The sequence below is a fragment of the Scophthalmus maximus genome, chromosome 2, assembly GCF_022379125.1.
Source record: "Scophthalmus maximus strain ysfricsl-2021 chromosome 2, ASM2237912v1, whole genome shotgun sequence".
NCBI lineage: Eukaryota > Metazoa > Chordata > Actinopteri > Pleuronectiformes > Scophthalmidae > Scophthalmus > Scophthalmus maximus.
Genome location: NC_061516.1, coordinates 14730542 through 14754219, shown reverse-complemented (window position 1 = coordinate 14754219; position 23678 = coordinate 14730542). Strand labels below are relative to the sequence as shown.

The following is a 23678-nucleotide window of genomic DNA, read 5'->3' as shown; positions in this document are numbered from 1 at the left end:
ACTTGTGCAGCCTATCCCAGGCTCTGTTTGCCCATGTTATCGGTCTGTGGATACACCTCCCACACCCTGAAATCACTCGCATGTACTTAGACTTCTGCTGCCAGTCCTCACACACTTCCCTCCTCGGATCGCTCTGACGCAGGAGTCCTCAGGAAGGATTTGATCTAAAAAACTGACTGGACCAGAGTTCTTTTTTCTTCTTCTTCTTTTTTTTAAACAGCATTTAGTTTCCTGTCCAACAACATGTGTACTGGAAAATGTTCCCGCTTCATTGCTGTAACTCTGTACCCCCTGGCTCTCATATCCATCATCTGTAACATTGTGCTGTTTTTCCCCGGTGGGGACGTCAAGTATGCCAAAGATGGACATATCACTGAGGAGGTGAAATACATGGGGGGACTCATTGGAGGGGGTCTCATGGTGAGTTGTGTTTCCTCCCGCCTGCTACTCATGGGTGTGACTCTGGAGTCAACGTGCAGCTGCGAATTCCTTGGTTAAATGTTTGATGCTGCCTCAGAATTTTTTTTTACATTTTCATATGCAAATCTAAAACTGAGAACATACAGGCTTTAAATGGAATATTGGATTTGAACTGGTGTGTAATGGTCATGTTGGTCATGTTGGTCGCCTGTTCAGAGTTCTGTTCTTCAAGATCTATTCCGAGCTGCATTATGACTCACATGAGCCACATCTCAATCTGATTTAAGCAGAGTCTCCAACATCTAATGAGATTAGCAGCATTCTAAATGTCTCTCTTCAACAAACCTTTTTTGAGTTTAAGATGAAGTTAGAGTGCAGAGTTCTCTTGGAGTAAACTGTACATGTCAACCGTTCTGTCCTGCCACAGGTGTTGTTGCCGGCGCTCTACATCCACTTGTCGGGGAAACAGGGCTGCTGTGGGAATCGCTGTGGGGTGAGTGAGTCAGAACTACAAATTAGCGGTTTGAATGATTGACGACATAAAGTAACCACGGCATGCTGTAAATAAGAAAACACACACTTCTCCTGCAGACTCCATCAGTGGATCTGAATTCTGTAAGTAATGTTCAATAAAGCATCAGCAGTGGAAACAGAAATACGTATTTGTATAGTTGTACAATGTAATGCCAATGCGTTGATCACAAATTTAAATATATATATATTTCTCAGTATAATATTTAAACTAAACTATAGTGTTTAATGGAGGCTACTAAATGATTGATCATTTGCATGATGTTGCCTCACTGAAACATTGCACAACATTTACATCTTCCTTTCAAAGATAACACATAGAAACTCTAATAAATCAAGAAATCATCAAAAACAACAGCGCGTCACACCGTCTTCATTTACAAGCTGGTGTGCAAAGTCTTACTGAAATGCGTTTTAAAACGCCCAGTGCCATGGACATAAAAATGCTCACATTACTTTTTTTAAATAAAGATTATAAAGGATTTCCTTTTATGTGGATAATCACCAGATGATGAGAAGTCATGATAACACTGGGGAGTTGCAATATGACAAAAGCAGTAGTAACAGGATGTGTCACGTTTGTCTGTTTGATTTAGCTTCCTCCTGTACATAAATCTCCCATTTTTTTAATAGCACGAAAAAAATGTTGGGAGCTGGAGGAGGGTAAGAGCGGGAATGCTTTCAATTCCAACTGTAATGTTTATGACCTCTGCTTATCATCTCACCTCTGCAGATGTTCTTATCAATTGCATTCGCTGCAGTCGGAGTGGCCGGTGCCCTGTACAGTTTCATCGTGGCGGTGCTCGGTTTGCAGAACGGGCCCCTGTGCAAAGTCCTCCTGATTTGGACGACACCTTTTAAAGACAGGTGACACACAGTAGCAACTTTCTGAAGGCAATGCCAAACGTTTTCCAAAGACCTGATCTTTCATAACCCTTTCTTTTTCTCCCCCACATAGTGACCGGAGTTACCTGACTGATGATGCGTGGTGGAAATCCTGCATAGAGCCCAAGGACATTGTGCAGTTCAACATTGGATTGTTCGCTACGCTGCTGGCCACCAGCTGTCTGCAGCTCATCCTCTGTGCCATCCAGATGATCAACGGGCTCTTTGGCTGCCTGTGTGGAGCCTGCGTCGACAAAGGGGTGAGATGAAGCTATAATCCTATAAGGAATAGGTAGAAGTAAAACTGTCACTTTAAAATCATAATTCAGACATTCCTCACATAAATAGTGTAATTTCAGAGATTTATTTTTTCTTACTTACAGCCACTGTGAGTTCCTGTCAGTCGAGTGGTGCCCCCTGCTGGAAGACTGAGGAGCGTCTTCCCGGCTGCATCTGCATAAATTATTCACTTAGAAAATTGTAGTCATCTCTATTTGACAACAGCTTCTTTTTTTAAAGACATTTTTGTGTGTGTGTGTATATGATGCCTTATACTTAACTTACTCACTGTACTTAACCAATGCACAAATCAGAAACTTAGTTAATTTATCAAGGTATGTTGTGAAAATAGTATAAGAAATAATCTGTTTCACCTATATGGTCTTTTTAAAAAATATATAAATTGGTTTGAAAAAATAAAGGGTTGTGTTGTTTTTTTAAATTATATTTAGCATTTCACAATGGTATTAACCTTTTGATGGTAAAGAATATGTCTTCAAAAGAAACAAGCAAAAGCAAGTTCGTCTCTACCGACACCTTTAATGTAGGTTGTATCACAACAATCCGGTTGATCTCTATACAAATGTGTCGGCATAATTTTATGGGTAAAATATTGGTATTTCTCAATTATAAATTACAGGGATATGACTTAAGAAAAAGCACTGGAGAGAAAAAAAAATCCTGCATAATGAACGCAGTGTGCAAATGACACATTAGAAAAGGCAGCTGTTACTTTCTCGTTGACCTGTACACAACAAGAAAGGTTGTACAACGTGAGATATCACATGGTGAAACAAGAATCGGTATGAGGCAGGGTGACCTCCGAGCCAATGCTCAACATTTCATTAGCAACATGATCATATTTTTGGATCAACTTTAAAACACTTGCTGGTTGTATATTCCTTCAGGGATGAGGAAACTAGTATCACTTCAGTCAACACTGTTTGAAAAACAAACCTTCTCAGTGTGAAAAGCGAGCAAATAATCCAGTACACTTATCAGCAGATTTACATTTATGTGACCGAACCTAAACAGAGTAGCTGGTACCAAAACTGAGGAGTCCTCTTTGCTCTGAAACGGTAAATAATAACACGATTGAAAAATATGCAATCGAAACATATTTTAGGCAACTTAAATGAATTAGTATATGCCACTTCACAAATTAAAAATAAAATCTCCATGCAAAAATCTTGAGGGGCTCATTCTAAGGTAACGGAAACGCAACAATTATAAGTTTCAGTTGATTAAACACTATTGAAAACATAACTGAATTTTAAATTCCCCCCTAAGTCCTATACACCGGACCTTTAAAGAATATCTCAACCTATCGGAGAACTTCTCTCACTCATGTACCTGCAAACAGAGCGAGTAAAGAATGATTACAAATGACTGGCAGACTAATGCTTCTGTCCGGACATGACTTTGTTGAGGTAGACATAAAACAATAAACCAGAGTGTGCCGACAACCCCCCACAAAGAGGCTGGTTAATGTTTCTCAGTACTGTGCTGGATGTGTTTTTTCCACATGTAATGTAGCATTTCAGGAGTGTTTAAAAATAAAATATTAGATCTAAAAGTAAATTTATATCATGTTTTAAAAGATGTAAACACGATGTGAAATTTAAAAGAGATGGAGTGTGTCAGTTTCTAGGCGAGTTCAACACAGGTAAGAAATGGTGAAAACCAGATCCTACACAGAAAATAGCTTCAAATCTTCAACTAGAGTTCAGACGAGGTTGTATGGCTGTAATACTGGTTCACCCCTACGATAATTGTTTTGTGCATATGGGTCTTTTTTTTAGCTGTCAAAATGCTTCATCATGAGCTTCCGGCTGGCCTCATAACCCAGGAACAGAGCTCCGTTGGCAGGAAAGGTGCGGATCATGGTGGGGGTAAGGCCAGAGTAGAGCGCCCTCACACCTAAACACGAGAAACAGCAGAACATTACGGTTTTGTCGAGAAGGGAAACGCCAGCAAAGCTTTCCCCCAACAAATCTGAATGCAAAACAAAGCAAGAGTCTGCCTACCTTCACTGCGAGCGATTGTCATGAAGGTTTTGAAAAAGCCGGCCTGTTTGCCAGTCATCGACATGACCTGGATCCGAGACTTGACGCAGTCCATGGGATAGACTATGAGCCACAGACACGCTCCTCCCAAACCACCGCTGAACACAATTGGACCCACACCTTCAACATACACAGTGACAGACCGTTAGACTATAACACAGTGACACTGTACAGTAAAAAGTGCAGAGGGTGAAAGAAAATATATGTATATGTATGTTTATGTAAAAAGGAAAAAAAACAAGTTTTAGATGGGCAACAAATAAAACTGTAAGATTACAAACCGACTGTAGTGGTAGAGGTAACATTCCTACATACTGTACATTATATCATTTATCTGTTAAACTTCAAATGACTTCTTCATGTTCCCCGAATCATCAGCATGCGATTAAAAAAAAAGTCTTTGAGTCTGAGGAGCTGACTGACATTTGAGCGTGACGTTTTCAGGAGAGGGAAAATATTTTCTGCGAGTGGAAACATTTCTCCAGTACCTATGTCGTCCTTGGCACATTTCATGTAGTCTGCGAAGGCGGTGCGGCTTAGCTCATAGGCCCCGAAGAAGCAGAAGTAACCTGGGACCTCTCTGGCTATGGTGGTGGTCAGGCCCTGGAAGAAACCCTGCGGCCCCTCGTTCCTCATGATGGATTTCACCACTGACCACACTGTGCTGAAGACGGAGCAGAGGGACGGAGGGCTCGGTCAGTGCACAGACGATATAAAATTATTTGCAGATTTTAAAAAATGCCCCTGAAAAAAATAATAATCATGCACTTGACTACACTAATGACACACTAGCTGATAAAAATATTAACAAATGGTGACCATATATATATTATAAATAGGCAATTTTTTAGACTGCATTAGGTTTGAGAAAAAAGTTTCAGGGTGGAGATGAATAGTAGATGTGAAATATTGAGCTGTAAACAGCCAATTAAAATCAAGATTCAAATTTTAAATAATTAAATGGAAATTCATTGAAATGTTTAGAGAACGAATTAGGGTGAATTTGTTTTCAGGTTGATGAAATGTTCACACTTCTTAAGTTTCATATCTGTGAATCTGTTGACAATTATCTCCTTTATACAAATAGGGAGCAATGAAAAAAATTGATCAATAATAAATAGGGATGTCCCGATCCGATATTCCATATCAGTATCGGGCCGATATTGGTCAAAATGACTGGATCGGATATCAGAAGAAATAAGAAGTAAAATCCGGTCCCATACATTACAGTTAACATACCAAATAAATGCCTATTTACATATCTACTAAGCCTTTTGCTTGTTTGAATGGTGCTGACCATAAAAAATTCTGCCAAAAGTTCTGTGAGAAATAAAACAGCAGTATTCCATAACTCAGTTATGCTGCTGGCTATGTATGTCTTCCTTTAGGGGAGTTGATTATTTGTTTTCACAGTTGAGTATGAGGTTTTAGATGGCTATTGGCTAAGTTAAGCAAAGTGCATCCTGAACAATGCATTATTAATATTTAATTCTACGATTGGGGAAAGGATTGTATCATATTAGTATCAGAATCGGCAGATACTCAAGGTTGCAGGATCGGTATGGGATCAAACACGAAAAAGTGGTATGGTCCCATCCCTAAGAATAAATTATAAATTTACAGTATGTGGCCCAAAAAATGACTTTATTGTCTTTGAATGTCTTTTGAATTTTAGTATTCATATGTTAAGTAATGGTGTTTATATCTTTCATTTAAACCCTGAACTTAATATATTCTATTTAAATTGACATAAAACTTTTCTCCATATAAGTATTTTTTAATCATGATTCAGGAAACTATATAAACTAATATGTGATAATAAAAAACATGTAAAACTAAATAGCCTATTTATGAATCACTTACTTCTGGCTTTTAGCTATCTTGCCCGATGCCTCCATTTCAAACATGGCTTGCAGCCGACACTTGACGAGCTCGGTGGGGCAGAGCACCAGCGAGGAGAAGATGGATGCCACTGAGCCGGCGCTGGCTTTCTGCATGTCACTAACAGAAACAAGAGGATAAAAATTTGTTTTATTTATTCACATTTTATAACAAGTGTTAATAAGAAGGACAGCCTGGCCAGGTTTGCTCTACCTCAGCACAGCTTCACTCTCCAGTCCGGCCGAGTAGCGGATGACCTGCTGGCAGAAGCCGTAGCTCATGAAGAGCACAGAGTTCTCGGCAATGTTGGCCATCAGTGCCGGCGTGGTGCCCTGGTAGAAACCGCGGACGCCCACTTGTTTGTAGGTGGACGTGACGCAGTGGATGAAACCGCGGTACATCGTCGGAAAGGTCTGCATCTTGACCTTTGCCGTGTCCAGAGGCTGCCCACTGAAGACGCACGCGGCTCCCCCTCGGAGGAAGATAAGGTGGTCAAAAATCAGGGGATCCATACGCACGGCAAACACACTTAAAAAAAGAATGGCTGTGACAAACTGCAGGTCAATCAAAGTTTTTGTGTTCAATGCTTGTGCTGTGGAGAGAGATAAGAATCAAGGGGGGTTTACACAGGGTCGCGCTTCATCGAGCAGTGTAAACACTCAATAGAGAAACAAGCCAGAGACAGGAGTCATCAAAATGTCCCGCCCGCTGTGTCAGAAAAAGCTGCTGAGTTGTTCAGTTAAGTCGTAGAAAAGCAGTGTGATCGCCCTCGTAGAGATTGAATATTGTGCACGTCGTGCTCGTCGTGCACAATATTCAATCTGTGATAGTGTATGTTTGCTGGTTTTCAGTGACACAGTACTATAGTTACCTACGGCTCCCGCGGAGAGATCGATGATGGCCTGGACGGCCGGGTGTGGGGCCATGGTGTCCGAAGAGTCGTCAGAAGAGGTTTCTCTTTCTATCAACTACCTGGTTCACATTAAGAAAGAAAAAACGTCTTAACAGAGAACTGTAACCACTTTGAACATACACAAAACACAAGCAGTCATTTTGTTTCTTTCGGTTCTCTAAAAATCTGTTACTCTTACTGTAAATATGTATATTCTCCCATCTCTGTAGTCATTTGCAACTAAATTGTTACACTAAACATGTCCCTATTGGCCCTATATATATACATATATATACTGTATTGGTGAATTTGTATGTATTGTATTATATCTCTTGGGTTAGGTTTTTATATAACCAATCAGTGGTTTCTACCTCACCCCACACTCATTTACATTTCATTGAAGCATTTGTTTTTTAAATTTATGTTGTGTGAAACAAGTGTCAGATCTTTTGAAAAGTAAGGGGTGGAGGTAACTTTATGGGTGATATGACATTGGATCATTAGATAACAGAAACTGGACAATCGAACTGTGGAGACTTCTGGGAAGAAGAGAAGCAAACTTTACTTTTAAAACGGTTTGGGCTTCAGGGTGACCTCTCGGCCTTTTGAGGAGGTCACAATTACAAATGATCCACATCCACCAGTTTTTACTTCAGGATATTGTAACATATCTTTGATTATGACCATTTTAGTCTCAAATGTCATCATCGGTGTGTGCGCACTGACTGGGACACCGTGGTGCTGCTGATGCAGCTGTTAACAGGACAGGCACTCCTCCATCTGAAGGTTACTTAGCACCAGAGGGTGACAGAACACTTTTCAACTATTCCACACAAATCATACACATTTCAACTATGAAATCCGAGGCAGAGGCTCGCGGCTCCGCGTCCACTGTCGACCGTGGAAAGTTGAAAAAAGAGGAACACGGTCAAAACAAGCGTTTCTCCTCGGAGTGAGGCAGCTCACTTTTGCAAAGATATGTAGCAGCGACATGCTAACAACGCGTACGGAGGTGGAACCCTCTCGAACGTGGCGCGTTTCTTTTACAGCCAGCGTTAATGTCAAGAAGGATGACAGAGAGCAACGGGGTGGTGATGGTTTTTCCACGTACAGACCTTTCTTCAGGAGAGCGTTCAGGAGAGAGTTCACCCCCGGAGCATCAGCGCGTCACCGGAGCCGAGTTCAACCGTTGCAGACTCAACCAGCCTGAGGACCGCCGAGCGACGCTAACGTCGTGGCCGCGGGCGGCTGCATGCTAACTGCACCGACCCTGCCGAGGCCAAACGTCCACCGTTTATCTGAACGTTATCTCATCATGTGCCTCATCGGGCCCCCTCTCCTCTGTCGGTCCCCTCACTCACTGTGGTCAGCGAGCGGTCCGCCGGCTGCGATTGGTGGAGGGGAGTCCAGAGGTCCCACTCTGTTCAAAATCTCAGGTAGAAAATCCACCTTCACGTCACGAGTCTGTTAACTCCGCCGGAATGTATATTTCTGTCACACGAATGTGCATGATGTTCTGCCGATTCATTATTCGTGATAATAATACTCTTGACTTGATAAAGTTTCATGCAAAACTACACATTTTGATTTTAATTAGAAAGCCATTGTTCTACCTTTTGTGTTTCAAACACAATACAAAGTCGCATGGATACAGCCACCGTATCCATACGATCTTTGATGAACGGCGACGTGAACGTTAAAGCTTCCGGTTCACATTCTTCTCTTTCGTGTCTTTTTCAAATAAACTTTATCATCCGATATGTACCAAACTACACTGGGAGCTTCTCGTTAGCAGCTGGATGTCTTTCTTATAAATTGTACAACACCACATGGCAATTTGAATAACATTATATATATATATGTTTTGCATATGCAATTTTTGTTGATATCTAATCTCCATATCAGGGATTTGTAGTACAATGCTGCAGCAATGCCTTTTTTGTATTTGTTGTTGTTGTTGTTGTTATTGTTGTTGTTGTTCTTGTTCTTCTTCTTCTTCTTCTTCTTGTTCTTCGTCTTCTTCTTCAAGTTATAGGTGGATTGACGCCACCTAATGGACTGGAGTGTGAACAGTAGATTGGCAGAATGCCATTATACTATTATCTGTTAGACTACATTAAGTGTCAATGACAAAGAGGGAGGGAGGCTGGAGTGCAGATCCCAGTTCGATATATTTCAGGCAGACCGAGCACAAGGAGCATCACAGAACATGAATACACTTCACACAATCAGTTGTTACATTCACATATTGGAGGAATGTAACAGACATTAACAATGGATTGATTCGAGCTCTCCCGACGTCTGATTCCATCTAAATCCACCATCTCTCTGCCCCTGTGTGATCACCTTTGATAAACAGAAAATAGATCTTTATTTTCTGATCTGATCTAATCTGGCCTCCCCTTACTGTGATGTTAATGCAATGTGCCCATAGCCTGATGGATCTGATTAATATTTACACAAATTTTGTATTGTTACTTTAACTTGTTGCTTCCATATCTACAGGTTTATGCCTGTATCCTGTATCATGCTAAAAAAAACCTAATATTGCTTCATTCACATGAGTTTACGTGCTGTATCGTGCTGTGGTTTGCCGTGCATTTGAAAGAGCTCTCCTTAATTTAAATATATCCAAAAGGTAAGTCCAGGGCCCATCCTGATGTAGCCCTTCTTTCTGCAGCTCCTGGGTTGTGTGCCAGGCTGCTGTCTCACTCTCACAGCTTTTAAAGAAACATGTTTTAAACTGTGGACCTTCACACACGACTCTGCATTACTAATTGCATCTATCTTACTGCCGTGCATAAATAGTATCAAAAAGTTGTTCTTTATGCCAGTCCTTCTCCATACGTCTGGTTGCTGTGTTTCTGTTCTCCAGGCCTTTCCTCCTCATGTATTATTGTGTTCACCTTCAGATTGGTGATTTAATTGGAAAATATCCTGAAAAACTAAAAAAAAGCCACTTTGTTGTTATTCACCTGTGAACTGAAATGCTGCCAAAAATGCCATCTGTTTAAACAGAGTAGCCGAGGATTAAACACGTGTACCCTCTGTCCACGGGCTTATCCTCATAAACTCAGACCAGCAGTCTAGACTCAGTTGACCGTTCTGTTCTCACTTGTCAATTTCCGCTTTTTAGTTCAACAGACACGCAGTCAATGCAAGAGACAGGTTTTCATCAGTTTGCCTTTTATCAAAAAAGAAAAAAAGAGAGAAAAACATTGACGTTGTCTACATCACAGACAAGAATCATCAATATTCTGTGTTTAACAATTTTTTCCATGTACCCCCACGCCCATCCCTCCCCTGGAGCAAACTCCTATACACAGTATACTTTACATCCCTATAGTTACTGCTCAGTCTTTTTACATTTTACATCATTATCAAAGTATCAATAGCTTTAAAATACATCTTTCCATTGTTATTATAATTGCTATCCTGATTGTACATACAGTATCATTTCCCACAGTTAGAGCCTGTTGAGCAATCGATGTGCCTCGTTTTCAACGACATGGTACAAAATAAGAGAAGACACGAGTCTCTCAGTTACGCCAAACTAAAATGCTTGGCAGGATTCTGATGTTTTGCTGCATGTCATGAGAATGGAAACACATGCAGAGAGCGTCACACTGTTAAAGTAGTTCTGAATACACAATGCGTTGAATGATATTCACCCCAAATCCACAGCTTTTATTTGATACGTTTTTCTCTATGGTGGCGTCAGTAATATCCTGAACCCTTCTCAGACTCTCCAAAGGGGCTTTACTACCAACTGTTACGTCTGCTCGGACTTGAGATTATGAGGTACAGTCAGAGAATTTCGGTAATCCCCAATTAGAAGAGTTCCACCGAAGGAATAACAAAAAGATTACAAAAGATCACTTTAACAAAAGAGTAAGATTTCGGTACACAAGGTTCCCGAAATTAGAAAAGTGGAGCCAGTCCACATATCTGTATGGATTTGCTATACAAGAGTTTGGAAATTATGTTCTTAGTAGTGAGCACAAACTGTTGGCAGTAGTGGTCTGTGCTCGGACAATTTTACATTTTTTTCACTTCAAGATTAAAAACAGTGCCTGACAAATGTGTAAAAACCAGATTAAACGTCGTATGCGTTTGTGTCAGAGGTCTTCGGTCCTGCATCGTCACGTGTCAAGTGTGATCCCCGTTCCCGTACTGTACATGTAAAACTTTGGCACCATGAAACGAGGACATGTTGGCCTGGTGTTGGGCACATCTCCATCTGAATACTAAAGAAATGTGTGGAAGACTTGGTTTTCCAGGAGCTGGTATGAATTTGAACCCACGCGATGTGAGATAACTGAAACATAACTTGAACGATGACACCAGTAATCACAGCCAGCCACTTTCAGATGTGAGCTGAGGGCTGGGTGAGCCAACGAGGCACCTCTGGACTGAGCAGAGTAAATATCTGTGTCTTTTTACCTTCGGGGTTGAAACACTCAAATTGGTTTTGTCCGGTAGCAGCACGCAGGCAGTTAAGCATTCAATATGTATCTGCAACAGGGTCAAAATGATTTGACCGGTGAACCAGAACCCCATGAAAAATGAAAATTCTATCTAAATGTGGGAAAAGCTACCAGTGTCAAAAATACATCAAGTAATCGTTCTTTCTTTGTACCCTGTATACACACAGCCAGAGCCCTGGATAAAAGAGTTTGGTCGAAGCAATATGTGAAACGTTTGGCACCAAAACCGTATCTAGCAGACTTTTTTTTTATCTTTACATGTGCTAACAACACGTGCTGATTCAGTATCATTGATGTCCATCAGCGACTCTGGATACAGTACAGAAACCAGTCTTTAAAAAATAAGTTACACCACCTAGTTTGTTTAAGAAAATAAGGTTGACTTTTGACTTAAATTTTTCGGCCTACAGCTGCTATCAGGTAGAAAATTTTGTTCTTATCTTTTCATTTTAAATCAGATCCATGGCGGATTTTGTCACTCTATATTCAACGAGTGTCTACTCTTTGAATATAATCTTCAGAGTATACCTCTGAATTGTCGCCGGACTCTGTAGTTTTTGGCAAATTTGTACAACAGCAGCAGAACGTAAAGTGGAAGAAATCAGACGGTAAATGTGAGCTGGAGTGACACTGGCTCATCGTTTAGACCAAGTCTTGTGTTTGAATGTCGAGAGAAAAAGAGAGAGTGAGAGAGAAGTTATTCTATTCAACCCTCCTGGGAACCAAATCCACGTCTAGAAAATTCACATACAAATAATAAGAGCAATACACAAGTGTGTTAAAGTTGTTTTAGCCCACATAAGCATTAGGCCACCAGCGCTGGCTGATGTTTGAGTCGGGGTTCAAAATACACTGCGAATCGCAATGAAGTCAATTAGTGCACATATTTAATTTGTCTGTCTAATACTGAGTAAGATCCTGTTTCCTCAGTGGACAACTTGTGTTATATAGAAGACACTGGCGTATTCATTTCTTCTTGCTCTAAAAAGAGGGAAAGTTAAAATACAGGAAGTCGTAAAAAATATGATTTGACATTAAAATCTGTACAACGTAGAATCATCATCTATGCAAGCTATCGGCTGCACAGTGTCCACGAATAGTAAGCCTCAGTGGGAGCATCTGCAACAGGCCATCAGCTGACAGTGGGGACAAGAAGTGCCTAAAGAGGACATGTGTCCGAGCGTGAAGCTACAGAGTGAAAGAAAAAAATGTTTTTTTCTTTAGATTCTTTTTTTTTGTTCTTGCTTTTTTTTTGTTTTTTTTTGTTTAAGGTTGGCCCAGCCTCAGCTTGATAAAGCCAAACAGAAGAGTGAGGGAGTGCTTACATTGTGGCTGAAGTGTTAGGCACTGCAAAAATAATGAGTTGTTTTTTTTCAGGTTTGGGTATAAGTATAAGGCAATTTGATTATGGTTGGCTGATAGCAATACAAGTTTTCCAGTCCGTCTGCTGGAAAGTTCAACATATGCACAATTTAGACTCAGGAGAGAAACAACACTTTTTTTTTCCTTTTTTTTTTTTTTAACATTTTCACAACCCATTTTAAGATTATCTGTGTAAAAACAGCTACAATCAAAAATGAGGCACTTTATAAAAGAGTATATAGATATCTAGGCTATATAATATGAATCATTATATGTATACCTTATATACCATTGTTGTGTCACTTTATATTAGAATTGTGTTAAATGTTATGCAAATGAGTATGTAATATAGTTTCTGTCCTTCTACTTGTATACTATAGTTTATACTATAGTATCATGTACAGTTATTATAGAAAAGCACAGTTGCCAAAAAAGTATTTACACTTCACCCATTTCGTGCTACTCAGTGCTTCAAAATTCATTTGTATGAGATCTTAGTAAGTCATAATCAACTCTAAGTGCTAAATATTTTTTTATAAGATAAAAAGACAATGGCAGACAATGAATATGTATTAAAATAGATTATTATAATATAAGAGGGGAAAGGTAATCATGGACCACCAAAGATCCTCAAATACTAATGAGATGCACTGACCTGACCTTCTAACATGACGTTGAAGCTGGGACTGTATAAGCTTGTGTCCTGTGTAACTGGAAATTAACTGTGAAAGGATGAAAAGAGAAGCCATTTCCTATTCCTCAGCTACAATGTCAAATTGAAAATGTAAAATCATATTATGTCCAATTTAGTTATGTTTACACTCCAGCTATTGCATAACCTGTGTGGGATTTTCACCATTTCTCTACTGTGTGAAAACAAGCAGGAAACTATATTTCCATTTCCTTTGTATGACATCATTTTACTAGCATTTCCACAAACTGCACCAAATTGAGGACACTTTGAAGTCCTTCTGTAGTCAAGAGGTATAAAGGCTTTTTTGGGCAACTGTATATAACAAATCAAATATGTTTACAGTGACAGTGGGTGTGAGTGTGTGAAACCAACGCCAAGGCTGCGCTTCCTTCTCATTTGGAGGCAAAGTGACACCCGAGGAGCATTTAACCTCAAACAGAGACAAAGGATGATGAAGAATACCTGGCAATACGAAAAGAGAAAACCCAGGGGACCAAATAATTATATCTCCAAATTCGGCTGAGATTGTGTCAGCATTCTCACTGCTACATTTTTGCCACTACTGAAAGCGTTGTTGATTTATGCCTGGATGATTTTTAGATGATTTTTTGAGACCTCGACAGGATGTGACGGGACCGCCGAGACACATTCAATTTTCATCCTTTCTCTATTCTATTTTGAGTTAAATGACGATCAAATGTCATTTCTATTCAAAACAAGGCAAAAAAAACCACCTTACCCTGTATGTGTGTGTCTGTGTGTGTGTGTGTGTGTGTGTGTGTGTGTGTGCGTGCGTGTGTGCATGTGTATTTGGCACACATTTGGTTGACAGAAAACAGCAGACGAGATGGGAATGCGTTCTCCGTGGTTTCAGTGTTCAGACTTCGGGGTCCAGCTCTGTTATGGCAACAGATGAGGCCGCCGACCGTCCCCTCACTGTGAGCTGTCCCACCAGCGGCGTCACACTCAGACCCAAGATGAGGACAAAGATCAACAATCTGGAAGGGGGAAAAAAAGAAGGAATTACAATCATACAGTTTCCACACATTTTTTTTTTTTTAAAAGACAGTAAACCTCCCCACACAAAATGTTACAGAGGGTTTTTTAATCTGGAGCTCCAGCTTGGCTGCTTGTGTAAATATTACATGATGCATGATATCTTACTTAAATGATTTTCTCGTCGCAGTCTCATAATCATTGTTGCAGATGTCAATATTATGTGTCTTGTCTTATCACGCCCAGGGATTTTGAAAATTCCTATTTTTAACAAGCTCAACTCAAAGAGCTCAGTGCAACTCTATCGTGTCAGCAAAATAAAGTCAAGAGGCAGCAAGCAAACATCAGAGCATCGTCATCGCCGGCTGGTGATTGCATTATTATAATTTTTTCATTTAAATTTTTTTATGTCTCATGTGGTTTACCGAGGAGTAGCATTTCCTTTTAAAGAATTACCTCTCCGAGCCACCGCAAATCGTGTGTACATCAGGGGAAGCTCAGACGAAGTGTGCTCATATATCAACCTGTGGTTTGACTATCTCCGAGGCGGTCTAACCACTTGCTCCATCCACTCTCAGTCACTGTCTGACACCTTTATCACTCCTTGTTTACACTGCTGTTTAAAGGTTGTAATCGTCTGCACGTCGGAGGCACTTTGGTTTTCTACGGACAGTTGTCTCTATGATTTTATTCACCCTATTTGTGTCATTTTAATGGCCAAATAAGTAACAGAAACACCTCTCTGTATAATAAAGTACAGTCTAGCAGTGCCACAAACTACATACCCCCAAAATGGCCATAAAGCTGAATCAACACCTCTTTTACACAGTTTCAATAAAAACTGAACATTATAACCTTCATAGTTCAGGATTTATTGCAGGACCATTTTTATTAGGCCGCATTTGTTTTAGCAAGATGTGCTGAATATTGAAGTGGCAGCTCAGTTTATCAACTTGTGTGGTTTAGAGACTGTATTCATCCATCCATCCAATCCATTATCTATACCGCTCATCCTCTGAGGCTCGTGGTGGTGGTGGTGGATTTAATATATTCTATACACTAGTTTCTATACTGTTTTAAAAGATCACTGCAGACAGTCAGTCCATTTTCACTTCTCAGTATTAGAACATGTGTTGTCCACTGATAACTGCTCAAATTGTTGTAGATGGATCACGTAAAAGTGATTAACTATTTACAAACACTGGATACATCATAAAATCAGATTTTGCATTGTGCTCAGACAGTAAACTGATTAACAGATTCAGTGTCAGTATAGAGCCAAAGAGTCCACCAGGGTCAACAAGAACACATTGTTGTGAAAATGCAGCAATTTAAACACAGGACTCACTCCAGCCCATTTGATCTAATTCTGAGATTTTAACAAACATTGAGACAGCATTGGTTTACCGTCTAATTTAAAGGTCATTTGAGTGTTCATTGGACATCTGAAAATGAAGCAGGTTCATTTAAGGTTTGACAAGCTTCAGCACAACCGCTGTATTCATATGTTGAATACTATTATTAATGAAGTGGGTTAAACGCTGTAGCTTATAGGAGAGGAACATTCAATCATCAATCACATTTTGAAAAATTTTGATGAAATTTGATGAAAGTAAATTATATAATACTAACTGAGGCTTCTCTTTCTTGAAATTCATGTTAAATGCATCAATAAACTATCCCCAATTAAAATAATTAGACAATGATCATGATCATACATGTACACTTATAGAGACTGAATGGCATTGGATGAATCAATCAATGCTAATGTCGTAGCTGCTTCGAATAAATAAGCTCAACAAGTTGTCCCGTTTGGTCCTCTGATTAATATTTATATTTAACAATGGATCTCCTATGTATTTCCATCAAAATGCACTTCGATTGTCAACATTAACCGTCAAACAATCGTCATCTGTGCAGTGTGAGGGGAAACCTCAGAGCTGCCATGTGACATCCAGGGGACAACAGCACGCCCACACATAAACATAAACACCTGGCCCATATTCTGTCCCCTCTACCTCCATTTATGTAAAATGGCTCATTACCAGCAGACAAATCAATTGGCTTTGCTCTCTGAACACCCACTTGTGATAATAAGAGACTCTACAGACAACCCACAGCCTGGAATCTCGGTGCTGCCCACCAGCTTGAAGCAAAGACACACATCAGTAAAGGATGAAAGGGGAAGGAGTGACTGAGACCCAGACTGGAGTTCTGTCTGTGAATTATGCACATCACATCAAAAGCTCACATCCAGCTTGACAAACACTACTAAAAATGATATTGTTTTTCTTTCACCTATTTCGAGTTGTTGACTTTTTAAAGTAAATCATTTGAATAATTTTCCTCCTGGAGTATACTACTAAAAATCAGATTTAAGTAATGTTTTAACTGCTATGTTGGTAAATTTTAAGTCGCCTCAAAGACATTTGTCTTGCCACTATTTTAGTTGTGAGGCAAAAAACTGACACCAATAACAGTACCGTCAATAAGAAGAACAAATGAGGGTGCCACTACAGACACAGCAAACAGATGCAAGATGTCTTTTTCTATATCATAAAAGATGACATCTGAGAATGTAAGGAGCCTCATTTGCAGAATATCTAATCGTTTTCTGAACACATAGATCAGATGGAAGAAATGATGATCAAAATGTTCTATGACAACCCATTGATTAATATTCATTTTAACATGAGACGGGTTTGCTCTCCCTGTAGCGCTTACCTTGACCATCCTTTCTACTGCTCTGGTGTGCCCTCAGTTCTTCTGACTTATAGAAATCAATACTGGCGTAAGTGTTGAGGCTGGAGCCAGCACCGCTACCCATGGCGCTTCCTCCGATGTTGTAGGCAGCAGAGGTACGCTCCGCTCCAGCTTGAGGGCTCTCCTTAATGGCCAAGTCAAGGTCAATGTAGTTAAGGCCTTGTTCAGCAGATGAGGTGGAGGCTTGTGGTGGAGGTGTGGCAGATAAACTAGCTGCCTGCCTGGTCTCCCACAGTGAGCAGTCCAAACCATGCCGATGGCTCGCTGCCTGGCTGCCCTCTGTGAAGAGGGAGGTAGATGAGGGTGGGTGGTGTGGTAGAGAGGGGGGTGAGTTGAATGTCTCTGAGCGGTGGCTCCGCCGTCCCTGCGGGTCACCTCGGACCAGTCTGCTGCTCCGCTCTGGAGACTGGAAGGACTTGACTGGGGAGAAACCCAAACCTGTCTCCTGCTCCATAGATGAAGGTTGACCAGAGTGGACGCCCGACCTTGCTGAAATGCTGGGATCCGAACCTTTGTTGTCGGTAAATGGAGCAGGGGCATCCGTTGGCATTGCAGCCTTCTTTACTTTCGTTCTGTACCCGGCGTTGCCCTCCGCTGCCAGAGAAGAGGATGTGCCGTGTTCTTGTTGGGCCTTGGGGACAACAGCTGGTGGGCCCCGCGGGGTGCTGAATGTGGACCTAACAGGAGTCAGGGGTGTTGGCGACTTTCCTAAATCCATGCTGACGTATTCGGCAGAAGTGGACAGCGGTGCGGAGTAGCTGCGGGGAAGGTTAGCAGCATTATTGTGGCAGAGAAGCGGTTGATTCGAGGGCCGGAGGGTTCCATGGATCACAGGTTGTCCATGTCGTCTGCCATACTTATTCTCTTCCTTGAACACAATACTGACATACTCACCGACGTTTTGGGATGGCAGCAGGTTCTCCTTCACCCTGGGCAGGGTGTTTGCTTTAGTGATGTCTGAAGACACACTGAGGGGACGAGCCTTCCTTTGCTGCTTTGGGCTCTTACTACTTGATCCACGTTTTTGATGGTGACGTCCATCTTTTGTGCATATTCCTGCACTATTGTACTCTGCTTCAGTTCTTAACAAACTTAACCCTCTCCCCGCTGATATGGACTTGTCCTCCAGGCTTTCACTGCTGGCTGAGCTGGAGGAGAACGAAGAGGAAGACATGGAGAGTTGGCAGCCTCCTGCAGAGCCCACCGCAGTTTTGTTTCTCTTGCTGTATCCCACTCCCCCTCCCTTTCCAGCACCATCATGCCCACTGCTGCCCTTTTTCGCTTCCCCTTTGTTTAAGTCCTCCTCGAAGCGGGAATAGAGAGTATGTTGGTAAGCTCGTGGCAGGGAGAAATAAGAATTGAACATTTTTGGTTGCAGCTGGTGCTGCTCGGGGTGGGAAGGTGGTGTGCTGCAGGCAGAGCGGCTGCTGACAGGTGAGATGTTCATGTAGTCACTGGCAGCCCGGCTCTCTATGCTGGCCCTGCTATCCCACATGCCCTGTCCGTGCAGGTCTGTGGAACTGCTGCTATTGGGTGACATGACCATGTAGCCCTCTGAGCTGGGCTGGCGGATGTGCTGAGGAGGGGACACACTGTTGTTGGGGGTCATGGCCATATACTCATCGTCTGCCCCAGGTTTAGCACTGGCGTCAGACATACCTATTGAGAGAGGAAGTGAAACAGGAGGAGATGTGACTCCAGGCAGCATTGACATATAGCCACTATCCACAGCGGCTCCCCTGCTTTGGTCAGCCCTCTTCCTATTCCCCCTTATATCAAGCTGCCCAGCACCACCTGCCAGACCGCCCGAGGCATGGTGCAAATCAGCTCTCTCCTTGTTAGCACTCTGTGTCATGATGGCATACTCTTCATCGTCTTCATCATCTTCATCTTTTCTATGCGGAGTCAGTCGTTCATGGGCTGCCAAAGGCAGGGAAGCCCTCTTACTTAGCAGTCTGCGTTCTGCCTCACATTCCCGACTAGATGAGCGCCGCAGAATTCGCCTGCCTTTGGAGCGATGGTGGGAACCAAGGAGACCCTCTCGCTGTCCCATGACTATATAGCTGGAGGGACCTTCTCCGTGTACATGATGCCCGGACAGACAGGGTACGAGCAGAGAGTGTTCCCCAGGACTAGAACCGTATTCATCCGAGGAGCCGTAGTCGCTTGGCGAACCTGATACAGAAACTCTCTGAGAAACACGAGGGTAGGAGCAGACCGCAATGCCCCCCACTGCTGCCCCCACGAGGCCACACTCTGAGCCATGACCAGAGCTGGAGGACAGACTTGGTGCAGGGGAGGGAGCTGGGTTAGGCGTATAACGTGCAAGGCTGAGGGTAATCTTAGCGGGGGTTGGGGCCCTGGTGGGTTTGGGCCTTAATGTTGGCGTTGTGGAGCAGGATCCATTAAGACTTGGACTGGAGCTGGCCCATGTCCCTTTGGTGCTTGCCCCGCCCTCCTCTGACCTTGCCCCGATGCTGGCTGTCCGCGCCCTCGGAAACCCGTGGCGCGAAGTAGGTGAAGTGCTTGTGCTGCTGCCTCCTGTCCCAGGGGTCTCTGTGCGGGCTCGTCTGGAGAAGCCCACTTGGCTCGGTGGCAGATTTGGATGATGGCGACGGCTTGGAACACTGATTGGGTTAGAAGCAGTACCACCTCCACATGACGTTCCCACAGACTGGGATTTACTACGCTGACGGAACTCCTCACTCAGGGCCTTCATGGCCTCCAGCAGGGTCTCATGCATGTGCTGGGCCACGACAGAGTCATCCACCTGCATCCAGAACTCTCCAGGGCCGGTGATCGCGGAGCGACCCACCTCGATGAAGAAAAAGTTCTCTGAATGGCCACACCTGCGAACATTCATCAGCTGCAACACCACACTGGCCACATCAGAGTTGAGTTTGACAAAGTTGACAGTTTTGTCAGTCAGGCACAGCCGGTAGATGCCCACTAAGTTCCTGGCATGTCCAAGACCCTTCGGCCAAACCTTGACCTGCCACACTTCCTTGAAAGTTGGAACAGGAGACGGAGAGCTACACTCCCCGCTACTGCCATAGTCTTCAGGGGTTTTACCTAGGAAAGCAACAAACAATAAGTAAATAAAAAAAACAATTAAGCCACTGGGTGACATCATATATACATTGGGCAATAAAAACTCCAGTTGAAATATTGATCAAAGCCAAAGTGACGAACCAGTCATAATAAGTAACACTTTGTTTCCCCTCTCATTACTAAATTGCTACATACAATGTGTCTGCCAAGCAGCTGTGCTGCGGTTAATTCATCACCATCACTTTCAAGCTTACAGCTCTATAATTAATTAAGTCTTTGGAGGTATAAAACACATCAAGTGAAAATAATGGGGCCTGATTGTAAAACAATGCGGCGTTTCAGTTCAATGCCACTCACATCACAGAATTACAGAATTCTATATATTTCTCACTCACATCTTCTCTGAAAAATATTTTTTCTCAAGAAATTTTATGTGGAGAAGATTATCTCCGATGAGTTAATGTGTCTCTGTCTCCATTCGTACGTCCCAGTGTGCACGTCATGAACAGATATACACTGCAAATTAAAAAATAAATTATTAAATCAAAGAGCAGTGTTTTATCGTGGCTGTGCCTGAGACACAATCTCGACAAAATGGGGTCTGTACTCCACCGTGTATCTCTTTTTAAAAGTCTCCAACGTGACACAACGTTGGAGCTGGGCAAGCCCATCAATCTCCTCTCGACTCAAAGGCAAAGCACAACAGGGAGGGAGGGAGGTCGTGTTCGGCTCCGGCGTTATAGGATAACAACGTCAACACGATGATGCCCAACAGAAACACATTTTCCCAGCGAGAGCGCACTGACGATGCCATCTCGTCCCTGACCAGCAGCGCCGCGCTGCACAGATGTGTGTTAGGCGACCGGCGGTCGGAGGAGCTGTGCAGAAAAACAAAAACACGGGCTACAGCGGAGCGCACCGCGATAGGCTGCGACTATATGATGCATCCCTCGGATGGTTGCTATATGCCCACTGCGCCATGCAAAAACACACCGCCGTGTGAAATGAGCTGCGTTTAGATGCAGAAAAGGGGCGAATCGTCTGCGGGTTATTCTGCGCGCGGATGCAATTTGATGCAGTCAAATACATTTTGCAGATATAAAAAAAAAACAAGAAAAAAACAAAACAATCCGTGTGTTATAACTGTATTAAACCAACGCGCGTTGGGATTGTGCTGCACAAACAGCACATGCCGCCCATAGTGGTGGTGGTGGTCTACCCCGACCCTCGTCGGGTGCACCTGCCTCTTGGTGGGGAAAACACACACACACACACACACACACACACACCGCACAAACTGCATTAATGAGTCCAACCGATTCACATGAAATGGCCAAAATATTCTGCAAAAAAAACCTCCAAAACATGCGAGCCAGTGATATTGCAATGAAACAATCGGGAATGGCCGCGCCAAATAACGCATGGGGGAACAAACAGCCTACGGCAGGAGAGGCCGGATGCGGAGACACACAGCAGAAGAAAAAAAAAACACATTTGCACTTTTCACATCTTACAGTCGCCCTGGAGGTCCAGCATCGCCTGGTACCACTCGTCCTGGACCTCCTCGCTGTCCGCGGCGATGGCGAAGCTCTCGCTGCGGGTGTAGAGCACGATCATGTGCTTGTTCTTGGAATCGGCCCGCTTGTTGATGTTGAAGCAGGTCTCCAGGCTCAGCATTTTCTTGGGCACAGGTGATTTGCTGCGGAATTTCTTCTCGTTCTCGTAGTATTCAAGTCGAGCGGGACCGTGCTCCGAGGCCGCCCGCAGCACGAAGAACCGCCGGTGCATTGATTTATGCTTGCGGAGATAACCGCTCTTCTGCACGTCTTCATAGTTCTGCGGCTCGGCGGCTTGGTTCTCCATGGCCAAGGCAGGGTGGTTAAATTTTATAAGCCAAGAATCTCAGCAGAGAGAGAGAAAATCGAAGCCCATGTGTAGCCTATACTCCTCGTTAATCCACGGCAACTGCATCCCTCGTCCTCCCCGTGTCCACATTTGAGTCCAGCAAGCGTGCGAAGGGTTTAGGATGGGCAAATCGGCCAAACCATGTTGTGGATCTGGTATCAGAGGCTCCTGTGCATCCGGCAGCTGCAGGAGGATCCGAGCGCGGACAGCGTCCACCGCTGCTGGTCCTGCAGCCCAGCCCAGTCCTGCCCGGTCCTGCCCGGTCCGGTCCAACCGCGGCGCTCGAGGACGTCTCCTCCACCTGTCTGAGATTGGCCACAGTCAATCTTCAACCACCACCGTCAAGTTGAGCGGAATGGATACTGCACTTCCGGTTGGGATTTTCAAGATAAAACCAATATCGATCCGAATTAAGGCCTGTGCCATCCACTTCCACTGTCCATTCCTGCTTTTTTAAATTCATGACTCTTCCTGCTCAGGGAAAGAGGTCAGAGTGGTATAATGCACACACACACACACACACACACACACACACACACACACACACACATTTTCCCTCAGCACCAACTGCAGTAGATCTGTGAGTCCTGAGTTTGCCTCAACCTGAAAACAACCCACTTCAACTCTGACAGTAGAGGACCACCTCCCCAGTGACCAGGGCTCAAAATTACATGTATCGGCGATTTATGCTGTGATAAATATACCGTATTTACTGACAGAACCATGTTTTGATACAAATCACACACATTACTGCAGAATCGAGTCGGTAAATCTCACAGCCCTGTAAGAGCCTGTAACCTATTCTAGTGAACATAATCATGCATGCTAATCTAGTGCACTCTCATAAGGTCATGGATTAATTACATCACCTATACGTATTTTAATGAGTTGAGCGAGAAAAAAAACTAATATGCTTTAATTGTGAAAGCCAGTGAAAGTTTCCGGTGTAGCCCCTGCTCACTCCGGGTGACTTCACTCCGCTTCTGCAGGACTGGCACCTCCAAGCCGGTGCCAGTCAGATGCCAGCGGGGCTTCGGCGGTGACGAGGAGTGCAGGGGAACACGGTGTTCAGGCGAGGAAGACTACGGGTGTGATCGTGTGGGCGATCAGACAGCTCGTGTCGTGTCATTCATCATCTCTCTGGGGGGATTTCACTGCTCTGTGACTGTACAGAGACGGGGGGGACAACTGCAGAACCTGATGCTCGAGAGGTCAGGGCTTATGCAGCTACAGGCACAATCTATTTTTGGCTGTAGCAGATATTAAAATGGAACTTTACATTCACATAATTTATAAAAAAAAACTATAAAAAAAACATATAGGCTGCAGTATAGCCAATGTACAGTGAGCAGATTATAATATATGCATCCCTATAAAGGCTGTTAGAGAGTTCTAAGAATAAAGTGACAGGATATTGTGTCACCTTGTGGTTTTATTAGTGTTCAATTTGTAGATTTTTAAAATAA

At 43.0% G+C, this 23678-nt stretch overlaps 3 protein-coding genes and 1 long non-coding RNA gene across 4 annotated transcripts; 2 read left to right on the top strand and 2 right to left on the bottom strand.

Moving 5' to 3' along the window:
* Positions 1-94: 94 nt before the first annotated feature.
* On the top strand, positions 95-2536 carry tm4sf21a (transmembrane 4 L six family member 21a). The gene is made up of 5 exons (XM_035625697.2): positions 95-420; positions 848-913; positions 1685-1818; positions 1910-2096; positions 2220-2536. Exons 1-5 carry the CDS (start codon positions 244-246, stop codon positions 2226-2228), a joined length of 573 nt encoding a protein of 190 aa, XP_035481590.2. The 5' UTR covers positions 95-243; the 3' UTR covers positions 2229-2536.
* Positions 2537-2635: 99 nt separating this feature from the next.
* Positions 2636-8330, bottom strand: slc25a15b (solute carrier family 25 member 15b). Its single transcript, XM_035625695.2, has 7 exons — positions 8070-8330; positions 6934-7034; positions 6276-6534; positions 6045-6182; positions 4670-4845; positions 4143-4301; positions 2636-4035 (listed from the first exon to the last, which is right to left on the bottom strand). Exons 2-7 carry the CDS (start codon positions 6986-6988, stop codon positions 3914-3916), a joined length of 909 nt encoding a protein of 302 aa, XP_035481588.2. The 5' UTR covers positions 6989-7034; positions 8070-8330; the 3' UTR covers positions 2636-3913.
* LOC118300869 lies at positions 8259-14682 on the top strand. Its single transcript, XR_004790175.2, has 2 exons — positions 8259-8390; positions 14330-14682. It is a non-coding gene; the product is annotated as an uncharacterized LOC118300869 (long non-coding RNA).
* On the bottom strand, positions 14265-22516 carry si:ch211-284e13.4 (insulin receptor substrate 1-B). Its single transcript, XM_035625694.2, has 3 exons — positions 21822-22516; positions 17218-20328; positions 14265-14495 (listed from the first exon to the last, which is right to left on the bottom strand). The coding sequence occupies exons 1-3, from the start codon at positions 22168-22170 to the stop codon at positions 14488-14490; spliced, it is 3468 nt and encodes a 1155-aa protein (XP_035481587.2). The 5' UTR covers positions 22171-22516; the 3' UTR covers positions 14265-14487.
* Between the last annotated feature and the right edge of the window lie 1162 nt (positions 22517-23678).

Coding starts and splice junctions, on each gene's coding strand:
- slc25a15b (XM_035625695.2), bottom strand. CDS start 6,988: ATGGCCCCACACCCGGCCGTCCAGGCCATCATCGATCTCTCCGCGGGA. Junction 4,302..4,669: donor ATGTGCCAAGGACGACATAG/GTACTGGAGAAA, acceptor TGTATGTTGAAG/GTGTGGGTCCAATTGTGTTC. Junction 4,036..4,142: donor GACAATCGCTCGCAGTGAAG/GTAGGCAGACTC, acceptor TCTCGTGTTTAG/GTGTGAGGGCGCTCTACTCT.
- si:ch211-284e13.4 (XM_035625694.2), bottom strand. CDS start 22,170: ATGGAGAACCAAGCCGCCGAGCCGCAGAACTATGAAGACGTGCAGAAG. Junction 20,329..21,821: donor GCTGGACCTCCAGGGCGACT/GTAAGATGTGAA, acceptor TTGCTTTCCTAG/GTAAAACCCCTGAAGACTAT.
- tm4sf21a (XM_035625697.2), top strand. CDS start 244: ATGTGTACTGGAAAATGTTCCCGCTTCATTGCTGTAACTCTGTACCCC. Junction 914..1,684: donor GCTGTGGGAATCGCTGTGGG/GTGAGTGAGTCA, acceptor TCACCTCTGCAG/ATGTTCTTATCAATTGCATT. Junction 1,819..1,909: donor ACGACACCTTTTAAAGACAG/GTGACACACAGT, acceptor TCCCCCACATAG/TGACCGGAGTTACCTGACTG.